The sequence below is a fragment of the Mustela nigripes genome, chromosome 2, assembly GCF_022355385.1.
Source record: "Mustela nigripes isolate SB6536 chromosome 2, MUSNIG.SB6536, whole genome shotgun sequence".
Lineage (NCBI taxonomy): Eukaryota > Metazoa > Chordata > Mammalia > Carnivora > Mustelidae > Mustela > Mustela nigripes.
In genome coordinates this window covers 213,358,504-213,370,789 of record NC_081558.1, presented here as the reverse complement: position 1 = coordinate 213,370,789, position 12,286 = coordinate 213,358,504, and the positions used below count along the sequence as shown (strand labels likewise).

At 44.2% G+C, this 12,286-nt stretch overlaps 1 protein-coding gene across 1 annotated transcript; it reads left to right on the top strand.

Moving 5' to 3' along the window:
* The first annotated feature begins 218 nt into the window (after nt 1-218).
* Nucleotides 219-12,052, top strand: PSMG1 (proteasome assembly chaperone 1). Its single transcript, XM_059392360.1, has 7 exons — nt 219-418; nt 1,681-1,787; nt 4,375-4,526; nt 6,233-6,295; nt 8,435-8,633; nt 9,861-9,997; nt 11,836-12,052. The coding sequence occupies exons 1-7, from the start codon at nt 231-233 to the stop codon at nt 11,908-11,910; spliced, it is 921 nt and encodes a 306-aa protein (XP_059248343.1). The 5' UTR covers nt 219-230; the 3' UTR covers nt 11,911-12,052.
* The last annotated feature ends 234 nt before the right edge of the window (nt 12,053-12,286 follow it).

Here is a 12,286-nt window from a genome sequence, read left to right as displayed (position 1 = left end):
CTCCCGTGCGCCACCTGCCGGGACAGGACGCGCCCCCGCCCCGCGCTGGCCTCTCTAGCCCGGAGTCTTCCTACCTCTCGGTTGCCGCGCGCTCCGGCTCTAGAATAAGAAGCTAGAGACTGGCGCGGCCGCGGGGAACGCGCGCGTGCGCGGGGGCGTGGTGTGAGGGCGTGGCTCGGGTGCGGAGGCGGAGCACGGGGCGTGGCGGGCCGCGGCTGAGGGCGGGGCGCATGCGCCGTTCTGGGGCGCCGCGGACGGGCCCGGACGCTGGCGCGGCTGCCATGGCGGCCACGTTCTTCGGCGAGGTGGTGAGGGCGCCGTGCCGCGCTGGGACCGAGGACGAGGAGGAGGAGGAGGAGGAGGGGAAGAGGGAGACGGCCGAGGACAGGGAGGTCCGGCGGCAGCTGGCGCGGAAGAGGTGAGGTCCGGGGGTCGGGCGCGGGGTGGCGCTGGCCTGCGGCGGCCTCCGCGGCGTGCGTACCGCCGGGGCTTCCTTTGCGGGGCCTCGGGGGCCGCCGTGCGCGCTCGAAGCGGGTTCCCGGGAGGCCGTCGTTGGGGGTTCGTGGTCCGTGGACGTAAGGCAGCTCTCTCAAAGCCTTTCTATCCTCCGCTCTTCGTTAGCCTCGGTGTCCGTACCAGGTGGAAAACCCGCCTCTTTACAAAGAGCAAAGAAAATACAGAATGACTCTCCGCCCCAACCCATGCACGTAGATTGGACAGTGGTGACGGCGTCGCCGCCTGTATTTCATCCCCCCACCTCGGAGTCCCAGTGACCGCGGCCTTGCACGTCCCCGCTTTTCCGATGCGCCTCGAACGGCGGAGGCGTTTTCCCGAGTGTGCGCGAACAGCTCCTGACGAAGTAGTCGTCTGACACCGTGTAGTACCGGCGCAGGACCAGACTCGCGCCGGAGTGTCAGACGCCGGGTGTTTCGGTGAACTCCTCCAAGTCAGAACCCGGACGAGGTCCACGCGTTACTTTTCGACGTTCTGTCTCTCTCGAGCTGCCGGTCATTTAGAGCAGCCCCTCCTCCTCACCCCTGCCGAGGTAGTTGTTGGGTAGGGTGTCCCACACCCTGAATTTGTCTGATTTATCCTGTTCGTTCTCTCCCTGCATTCTCTGTGGATGGATGTTCCTCTTGGACGCGTGGTGCAAGCTCAGTACTCTGCTGGCGGGACGGTGGTGCTTCCCATTTCTTGTTGCACACTGTACGCGATTGTGCCACTCTGGGGGATGCTGAGGTTGATCACTGGGTCAGGCGGACAGCCTGATTTCTGTTTTGGAGTTCTCCATGAATTTTGCATCAGATTTTTTTTTTTTTTTAAGATTTTATTTATTTATTTGACAGAGATCACAAGTAGGCAGAGAGGCAGGCAGAGGGGGGGGGGGGAGGCAGGCTCCCCGCTGTGCATAGAGCTCTCAGGACCCCGGGCTCATGACCTGAGCCAAAAGAAGAGGCTTTACCCCACGGAGCCACCCAGGCACCCCTGCATCAGATGGTTTTATCTGTTAGTTATTGTTGCCTGACTCTGTTGTTTCCCTTAGGTGGTAATTACATTCTTTATGAAATTAAAGCCTGCATATTGCCGATTACAGAATCATGCCTCTAGTATCCTTTTCCTCATAATAGGTACTAATTATGTTTAAGTTGCTTTAGTTTTGTCTTTTGTTTCTTGTGTTAGGGAGGTGCGGCTCTTTCGAAGACAGACAAAAACATCTTTGGAAGTTTCTCTGCTGGAAAAATATCCTTGCTCCAAATTCATAATTGCTATAGGAAATAATGCAGTAGGTGAGTAGAAATGTGTTAGAATGGTCGTTTTGTTGAAAGAACAAAATCCGTGGGAGGTGGGTGGGGAATGGGGTAACTGGGTGATAGGCATTAAGGAGGGCATGTGATGTACTGAGCCCTGGGTGTTGTATGCAACTGATCAGTCCCTGTACTCTACCTCTGAAACTAGTAATGCATTGTATGTTAATTCATTGAATTTATTATTTTTATTCTTTTATTTTTTCAAAGATTTTATTTATTTGACAGATCACAAGTAAGCAGAGAGGCAGGCAGAGAGAGAGAGATGGGGAAGCAGGCTCCCTGCTGAGCAGAGAGCCTGATGTGGGGCTCCATCCCAGGATGCTGGGATCATGACCTGAGCTGAAGAGAGAGGCTATAACCTACTGAGTTACCTAGGTGCCCCTAATTGATTGAATTTAAATAAAGAATTTAAACAAGAAAAACCAAAATCCCTGTTACTTACTTCTTATCCTGGTACTTCAAATGTCTGTTACTTTTTTAGAAAAAGTCGTAGCAGGGTAACTTTGTATCTGAGTAAAATCTGTGCCTGCTCAAATGATAACCGTCTTTATTTATTTATTTTTTTAAATTTCTTTTCAGCATAACAGTATTCATTGTTTTTGCACCACACCTAGTGCTCCATGTAATCTGTGCCCTCCCTAATACCCACCACCTGGTTCCCCCAACCTCCCACCCCCCGCCCCTTCAAAACCCTCAGATTGTTTTTCAGAGTCCATAGTCTCTCATGGTTCACCTCCCCCTCCAATTTCCCTCAACTCCCTTTTCCTCTCCATCTCCCCATATCTTCCATGTTATTTGTTGTGCTCCACGAATAAGAGAAACCATATGATAATTGACTCTCTCTGCTTGACTTATTTCACTCAGCATCATCTCTTCCAGTCCCGTCCATGTTGCTACAAAAGTTAGGTATTCGTCCTTTCGTATGGAGGCATCATACTCCATAGTGTATATGGACCACATCTTCCTTATCCATTTGTCCGTTGAAGGGCATCTTGGTTCTTTCCACAGTTTGGCGACCGTGGCCATTGCTGCTATAAACATTGGGGTACAGATGGCCCTTCTTTTCACTCCATCTGTATTTTTGGGGTAAATACCCAGGAGTGCAATTGCAGGGTCATAGGGAAGCTCTACTTTTAATTTCTTGAGGAATCTCCACACTGTTCTCCAAAGAGGCTGCACCAACTTGCATTCCCTCCAACAGTGTAAGAGGGTTCCCCTTTCTCCACATCCCCTCCAACACATGTTGTTTCCTGTTTTGTTAATTTTGGCCATTCTAACTGGTGTAAGGTGATATCTCAATGCAGTTTTAATTTGAATCTCCCTGAGGGCTAGTGATGATGAACATTTTTTCATGTGTCTGATAGCCATTTGTATGTCTTGATTGGAGAAGTGTCTGTTCATATCTTCTTCCCATTTTATGATATGTTTGCCTGTTTCGTGTGTGTTGAGTTTGAGGAGTTCATTATAGATCCTGGATATCAACCTTTTGTCTGTACTGTCATTTGCAAATATTTTCTCCCATTCCGTGGGTTGCCTCTTCGTTTTCTTGACTGTTTCCTTTGCTGTGCAGAAGCTTTTGATTTTGATGAAGTCCCAAAAGTTTATTTTGGCTTTTGTTTCCTTTGCCTTTAGAGACATATCTTGCAAGAAGTTGCTGTGGCTGGTATCGAAGAGGTTACTGCCTATGTTCTTTTCTAGGATTCTGGTGGATTCCTGTCTCACGTTGAGGTCTTTTATCCATTTCGAGTTTATCTTTGTGTATGGTTGATAACCGTCTTTTTGACAGACTTTTAAAAATTAAGATTTAAAGGACGTGTGCTTTGGTTAAGGAAGTTGTAAATCACAGGAACTGAGTTTATAGTGTGTCCAGGTATCCACATGTCCTCAGAGTCCTGGTACTGTTTGGGCCAGACTCAGAGCGACCGAGGTGGCGTGTGTACATGGCCCCTTTGGAGCAGTGGTTCTTAAATGTTTTTGAAGTAACAGGATCCTTTGAGAACAGGATGAGAACTCTAAAAATACCAGTGATGGTCCCTAACATTTTTGAGCACTCAAGTTTGGAGATCTGTACATGTATGACTCCATTTGGTAGGCTAACAGTGCAGGGTCCAGCTAGGACAGCAGATGGATGTAGGTGCGCAGACTTGTGTGATTCTGGCTGGTGCACAGGCTCTGGGGGTGAGCCCTAGGAGCCTCTAGGAAGTCGATTTTGCCCTGTCAGGTAGCCCTTGCTTGCAGGACATAGTAAGTAAGTGGTAAGTAACTGTTGACTCATTTATATGAAGTTCTCCTGGCCGACAGTTTCCCTGCAAGTCTTACCTTGTGACAGTGTGGTACAGCCTGGCAGTAAACCTGTGTTCTGAATTCTTGCCTCTGATACCATCTGTACTGAGGTTGTTTAACTTCTTGAGTCCCCAGTTTCCTTTTCTGTAAAATGGCTGTGTACGGTTAGTGGTCTTAATGGCTCTTGTAGGTCTCAAATTCTAGAGTAACTTGAAATCGTTTTTGATTCTAGAAAATTCAGCTTGCAGACATGGCACTAACTGATGTGAATTGTTTTTCACAGCGTTTTTGTCGTCATTTGTAATGAATTCAGGAGTCTGGGAAGAAGTTGGCTGTGCTAACCTCTGGAATGAATGGTGTAGAACAACGGACACGACACATCTGTCCCCCGCAGAGGCCTTTTGTGTATTTTATCATCTGAAATCGAGTCCCTCGGTATGTGGGACTTGGATGCTTCAGAGGGAGCTGTTTAGGCATCATTCGTGTGGTGTTCATTTGAATTTTGTGTTCCTTTATATCTGCTTCTGGGCTGACGAATTGCACCTGTAGGCAGTGCTGTTACTTATATAAATATTAGTGTGGCGAACACAGTGTGTTGATAAAGTCCTAGGAAATTCTGAAATAACTTTGTTAGGAAAAACCATAGACAGCAGACATTCACACCTTGCTCTCATTCAAAAAATTATTTCAGCTGGTAACTCTGAATGTGCAAAAATGTGTTCACTCTGTGAAAGCAGGGAGTTCTCTTTTGTGGCAGGATACCCAGGATTTAGCAAATGCCTGGTACATGCTAGAAACTCTGGTAGTGTTGATTGAACAAATGAATGCTTTATGCGTTCTGAGCATAATTCTCTTGACTTTAATCTTTTACCCTAACCTGATTTTTTAAGCCCTGAAAGTCATTCTGTAGTTGACACCGAGTGATTTCCTTGTGTCCTATGCGTTCAGATCCTAATCTTGGGTCCTTTCAGAGAGCACAGCATACGGGGCGATTTGAGAGTCAGGCAAAAGAGGTGGCCAGGCAGGTGCTGTGTCTCCCCACCTGCTTGTCTGACAGAGCACTGTTCCCCAGCTGCTGAGCTGTTGAACATGGGCCAGCACAGGGGTTTAAACAGTGAAAGAAGCTGCTGAGTCCCTAATACTGTAATGGGGCTTATTTCAAAAGGTAAAGACCCAATGTTAGCCTTGAAAACTGTAAAGTTTGATCTTTTAATACTTCTAGTTTGTTTTTTAACATGCTATCCAAAGTTATTTAAGATTGCATAAGGATTTTTATGCACATCTAGCATTTATAGGAAATAATGTATAAAGTAAGCATGTTTTTGATCTCATCTTTGAGAAGATTGTACTTTAGAACAGATTGTGAAGGTCCAGTAGGAGAAATTTCCATCACCTTTTCTAGTCGTACATTCATGAGATATTTCTTGATTAAGCATAACCTACGTGTGTAGTTTATGTCCAGTCTTTTTCTTGTCCCCCATCCCACTGTACTTTTTTTGCCTTCTTTGCTTCCTTTGGGTAATTAAGTGTTAGCATTTCTGGCAATGTTTTAGTAGATGTTGAGTTCTGTGGATAATATCATTCCATGAGCATTAATAATCAGGAACCCAACCTTTTACGGCATTGTGGCATTACAGATTATTTTGCTTTGAGTACGTGGGTTAGAACTTGTTTTCTAAAATAAGACCATGTCTTCAGAGGCATCAGTACAGTTTCACAGTGCCATTTGGGTTGAGATGCTGTCTGGCTGCCATTCACTCTGATAGCACCTAGAGTTTGTATAATGCTTATGTTAATAGCGTTTACATTTGTTTTGTGTTTGGCCTTCCCAGTGTATGACCCCTAGAAGGGCAAGCAGGACTGGTATCATTCTTGTGTCATAAAGAAGATTCTGGTAGCATTTATTGGTAGTGTCTTCAGTGTCTCCTATGCAAACTCTTGTGGTCACTCCGTTCATGTGTACTTTATTCTCATGTTAACTGCCAGTAGTGGTTTGATTCGAATAAATAAACCAATAGCAAATTAAGAAAGCAAGTACTACCTAAAGGTTATATTAGGATTCAAATGATGTGTATATGGTGGTAGTTCGGAGTGTGTCAAATTCATTTGACCTGACGAAACACTTGGATGTGATTTTCCAGGTTGTCCTCTGTCAGTGCAGCTGCTACGTAGCTGAAGATCAGCAGTATCAGTGGCTGGAAAAGGTAAGAGAAATGAAGACGGGTGAGCTCCCTTTTTTAAGGGCTCCGTGTCTTAACACTTGAGCCTACACAGTCACATGCAAAACAGGGAAGTATTTGTTTTTTTTTCTTAAAATTATCATAGGAAATTAAGTATCATAGGAATTTGTTATGGAATATAAAGAATAAAATAACTCATTTAACAAATGTGCTGAAGATTATAGGCCAAAGAAGCATAAAACAGTTGGATCCTTTTCATCTGCTGTATTGTTACGTTTGAAAGAAAGCCAACCAGGCGCCCAGCTATCTCTCTAAATAAACAAACAAACAAACAAACAAACAAATAAATATTTAATTTATTTATTTGAGAGAGAGAGAGAGCATGCGCACACAAGCAGGGGGAACTGCAGGGAGAGGGAGAAGCAGACTCCCCGCTGAGCAGGGAGCCGGATGCAGGACTGAATCCCAGTGATCTGATCCTGGGATCCTGACCTTAACCAAAGGCAGATGCTTAACTGGCCGAGCCACCCAGGCACCCCAATTTGTGTTCCTTCAATTTAAGTAGCATGATTGTTATGTCAAGAATATTTTATTATTTTTGTACTATGGGACAACTTTTCCAGAACTTCAGATTTTTTCATCAGTATTTTTTTTTTCCTCAGGGACAATCTGCATCCCCCTACCGTTTGGCTCATGTCAGCCACAAAATCCTGATAAACACACACAGTCTAACAGAGTAGTCAAGTGTGAATTCAGAGTATGAGTGTTGTAGGGAGGTTAATAAATTAGGACTAGTGAGTAATGTGTTTTTTTAAATGGGATGTACCTGCTGATGTTAGCTATTTTGTGTTTATTTACTAAGCTGTGAGATGATGAAGTTAGTCTTAGAAATCATTAATGATGTGTAAAATTTGTAGTTCCGTTGTTATTATTAGAAATAGCCATTTTTGGGGCACTTAGGTGGCTCAGTGGGTTAAGGCCTCTGCCTTTGGCTCAGGTCATGATCTCAGGGTCCTGGGATCGAGCCCCGCATCGGGCTCTCTGCTCAGCAGGAAGCCTGCTTCCTCCTCTCTCTCTCTGCCTGCCTCTCTGCCTACTTGTGATCTCCGTCTGTCAAATAAATAAATAATCTTTAAAAAGAAAAAAAAAATAGCCATTTTCTTTTTTTTCTTTCTTTTTTTTTTTTTTTTAAAGATTTTATCTATTCACTTGACAGAGAGAGATCACAAGTAGGCAGAGAGGCAGGCAGAGAGAGAGGAGGAAGCAGGCTCCCTGCTGAGCAGAGAGCCCGATGCGGGACTCAATCCCAGGACCCTGAGATCATGACCTGAGCCGAAGGCAGCAGCCTAACCCACTGAGCCACCCAGGCGCCCCACCATTTTCTTTTTTTTTGTAAAATACTTCAGACAAGGTAGGGTGGCCTAAAGTTTACTTTTTGTTCTTAAAAAACCCCAAAAAACCCAAAAAGCTGCTTTTTTTTTTGTTTACAAGACCATAGATTTTAAAAGCTGGAAGGGGTCCTTGGAACTTCACAAAATACATGCTTAGGAGAAAATAAAGGTCTAGAGTGATTAAAACTTGCCTATAAGCAAAAGACTTAAAAATGCATTTACGGAATATTGCAGTGATACAACACTATTGTGAGTGCACGGTTGCAGCTTAGAAACATCTTTATTAAAGTGTTACTGAACGCAGGAACACACGGATTAGCGGAGGGGCATCACTTCCTTTTGCCGATATACTGTTAGTCTGAATGTCGCTTGCAAGTAATGTGCTGTTTTTAGAAATATCTGTATTGGAATAGATCTCATAGTTGAGCAGCTCCTTTACCCTGGAAGCCTGTCCTGGTGTTAGCACAGCTGCGCCAGCCGTGTTTCTTCCTGACTTCACTGACTGCACACGGCAGCCCCCTCAGGTGGGCAGCACTGTCCTCTGTTCACAGCTGAGGAAAGTGACTTAGAAAAGGTCAGCAAACCAGAAAGGGACAGAATCAAGATCAAACCTGGGTAAGGGGACAACAGATGTGTTCTCTTTTCCATTGGACACGTCCACCTCTCAAGGGGAATATTACTGTAAACGATGTTAGATAAACAGCTAGAGGAATGTTTCTGTTCTGTAACAAAATTATGTTTGTATTTTAATTTGAGGTCAATTTTGCCTTAGGTCTTTGGCTCTTGTGCAAGGAAGAATATGCAAGTGACGATTCTCACATGTCGGCATGTTACTGACTATAAAACTTCAGAATCTACTAGCAGCCTTCATTCTCCTTTCCTGAAAGCCCTGAAAACACAGAATTTCAAAGAGCCTCCATGCTGTTCACTGCTGGAACAACCAAATATCGTACACGACCTTCCTGCAGCAGGTGGTGTTAAAATTTGTGACATTTACCGTGTGTCTTGTTAATGCTTTATTGGTTATTAGTTACTACTGTAATTATTAGGGGACTTTTTTTAAAGTAGTTTGCTAATGATGATTAGCAATACCAATGTATTGCTTTAATGTCTCTTGTTGCTAGTATGTTGTGTGTATTTTGAATTTTAACATTGTCCACACACGCAGTTACGATGTGAGAGCAGCTCAGAATTCTTAACTGAGTTCTTAACTTTGCAGCCTGGCAGAGTTGCTCTAGTTCTGATACTGAAGTTTCTTGAATATTTTATTTTTTATTCCTGTTACTGATTATACCCTAACATCACATCAAATGTGAGATTGTCACTTACTCTTTGGTAGCTAATATAATTACTATTTGTTAGTAAGTAGGTTTTTTTCCCCTTAAATGTGAAGTTTACTGGAGTAAGTGGCTAATCTGTTTTATTATATTCAGCAAAATTTTAATCTTGTAGTTACCTATGATGTGTCTCAGTATATTCAGGAAATGTAAAATAAGCAATATTTACAAAAGCAAGAAATTATTTAGCGAAAATAAATTGGCTTTGAAAGAAAATATACATTATAAGTGGTTTGATATGACAGTAGACACTTTAAGTAAAACAACAGAGAACTACTTTTAAGAGTAGCCTTTTGAAGTAGTGATGCAACATGGGGGCTTAAGTGGGTAGGAGAAGAATCAATGAAACAAGATGGGATTGGGAGGGAGACAAACCATAAGTGACTCTTAATCTCACAAAACAAACTGAGGGTTGCTGCGGGGAGAGGGGTTAGGAGAAGGGGGTGGGGTTATGGACATTGGGGAGGGTGTGTGCTTTGGTGAGTGCTGTGAAGTGTGTAAACCTGGCGATTCACAGATCTGTACCCCTGAGGATAAAAGTATATGTTTATAAAAAATAAAAAATTAAAAAAAAAGAAAAAAAAAGAGTAGCCTTTTTTTTTTAAAAGATTTTATTTATTTATTTGAGAGAGAGGGCATGGGGGGGAGGGTCAGAGGGAGAAGCAGACTCCCCACTGAGCAAGGAAACCTGATGTGGGACTCGATCCTGGGACTCCAGGATCATGACTAGAGCCGAAGGCAGTTGCTTAACCAACTTAGCCACCCAGGCACCCAGAAGTAGCCTTTTTTATTTAGAGGTGTTTAGTTTAAAAATCATACGGTAGAAGACTTAAGTGCTTTATTCCCTTGTGTTATTCACAGTTCTGAGTTACTGTCAAGTGTGGAGGATTCCTGCAGTTCTGTATTTGTGTTACACTGATGTGATGAAGTTAGACCTAATCACAGTTGAAGCTTTTAAGCCTATCCTTTCTTCCAGAAGCTTGAAAGGTTTGGTTAAGGTAAGGTTTTAGCTCATTGACTTAATACCTGAGTTACAACAAACTTAATAACAATGGTAAATTTATGGTACTGGTTTAAAACTTAAGGAATGCTTAGAGATCTTTTTTCCTCCAAGTAAAGCTTTCTGATCTGGCACTTTGAATTGGATTGCTGCCCTTTCTTTTAGATGTACTTCTGTAACTGGAGAGATGTTTTATTTAAGCTTTTTCATGGTAGACCAGTGTAGTGCATTGATACAAATCCCAGATGGCTGTGTAGAGGGATGGTTTGACTTTTCAGGAAGTTTCTGTAACTAATTCACTTGGAAGGTTGTAATATTTAAGAAGGAATTTTTGAGCACAGCATGAATTAAATTATCATCGTGTATTCACTTAATTTTGCATGGGCCTGGCTATGTGAAGGCAAGATAAACCTGCTCTTTGTGTGTATATCCCTGGGCTCTTTCCCTGGAAAAACTCCTATCGGAACATGTACACCAAAAGTTTTGCCTGTGGTTTCAGGTAGTTTAGGAGGTCCTGTCCTTTCCCTAGGAGATTGGCTGAAAGTGTATGTGCCCTGGGTAAGATTTTCTCTCGTACAGGGAAGAGACAACAATAGCGTTCCACAGTGGGAGTCCTGTTTTATTGTAGAATGACCATTGATGTTAGGAAATCTTTTCTGGCAAGTTCTTTTAGAGTTAGCTCATTGTACTTGTCTCATTAAATTAGTGTGCTTGCTAGATGGTTGGCTCCGTGGGGATGGACCACGTTTTCCCATTTTGGTGCCCCCCAGTCGTCAGGCACCTGGAAGATAGGAGAATGCTTTCCCAGCCATTTGTTGAATTAGTAGAACTTAAGACTAAGTTCGTATAATTCAAGCATGATTTTATATCAGCTGGAGTCATGGGTAAGCTTTTTGACCAGCTGAGTTTTATAGGTAGCGGTGCTTTCAGAGGACATAACTAACCGCTGGGTTTGCTTGTGTGGTTAACTGAGGGCCCTTCCCGCGGCGGCGTGAGAGCAGACCTGCAGCAGTCTTGTTCTAGTGTGGCACAGCACTCCGCACACGTTCTGGAAACTGGACGTCGTTGCATGGAGTCTAAGTCCGCCTGCCGCTTTCAGGAGTATTCTTTGAAGGGGAAAGTGAGATAACTTCTCGTAACCTGTTCATTTCTTCCTGTAAACGTAATGATGGCGGCGGGTACAGTGGCTGTTTGTGGAGGGCGGTTGTCTTTCAGACGTGAGCAGATGTGGTCATCCTGAGTTTGTTCATAGTCTCAGTTGGTCTGAGGGGGGCGTGGGGTCAGTGACGTGTGGAATTCTCCTGAGCGTCTCTGGAGCCACGTGAGTGCCACAGCCTGGAGGTGGCACAGGCCACCGTCGTGCCCGCTGGACGGAGGAGAGCACCCCCCGCGGGCCTGCCACAGCGGGGTGGGGGCCGTCTGAGGAGAGGCTGGCACTGCAGCTGGATCCGAGACGGAAGCCGGGAGCATGGACAAGGGCAGGCTTAGAGCCAGGGCGCGTGGCGGTGGGTGCAGCGGGGCTGCGAGAGCTCCTGTCGGGGAGAGGCCGGCCGGGAGGGTCATCTTCCACTAGAGGGCTCGGACAGCCTGTGGAGGCCGCAAGGCGTCACCATAAAGCTTTGGGCTTAGGGGTTTCATTTACTTAAATACTTCAAATTCCTGAAGCTCTGAGACGCTCGGATGTGTTACCTCCTGAAAGTGGAGATTCGGGGCAGGGTCCGTTTCTTTGTGAGCCTTCCTGTTTCCATCCTCAGAGTGTAGGGCTGGAGTGTGCCTGTTGTTTCTAACTGGGTTCTCCATCACACTGTATTGATGACTGCTTTTTTCTTCTTCCAGAATATTCCTCAGAGCACAGAGATACTGAAGAAATTGATGACAACAAATGAAATTCAGAGTAACATTTATACATGATTCCGGAGATAGTTTTGTAAAGTGTATTACCATCCATTCCTTCAAGGGGAGCAGGGTGTATGGGTTTGTTGGTTATTATTTTTTTTTCCCCCAAGGGGGTATTTTGTGGATGTACAAACAGAATAAACTTATTTTAAATTCATTGTAGTTTTAGTTCCTTTTTTATGGCGGTACTCTTGATGACTAAGATAAGCCAGAAGTTTTTCTCTAGCCACTAGGTGGGAGTATTGTTTTGAGTATTTAGTACTACTAATTTAGTTAAAATTTTAAAAACCTACAGATAACAACAGGTTTAGTAAAATGTAAGTAGAGTTACTTTAGTGCAGTAGTTCTGTGTGATATCTGAAAGTTGATTTGTTAATGATGATTATTTTAT

Bases quoted from the DNA above. Each gene is read 5' to 3' on its own strand.
- PSMG1 (XM_059392360.1), top strand. From the start codon at position 231: ATGCGCCGTTCTGGGGCGCCGCGGACGGGCCCGGACGCTGGCGCGGCT. The intron at 4,527-6,232 runs GTATGTGGGACT...GTGATTTTCCAG, and splicing joins ATCTGAAATCGAGTCCCTCG to GTTGTCCTCTGTCAGTGCAG. The intron at 9,998-11,835 runs GTAAGGTTTTAG...TTCTTCTTCCAG, and splicing joins GCTTGAAAGGTTTGGTTAAG to AATATTCCTCAGAGCACAGA.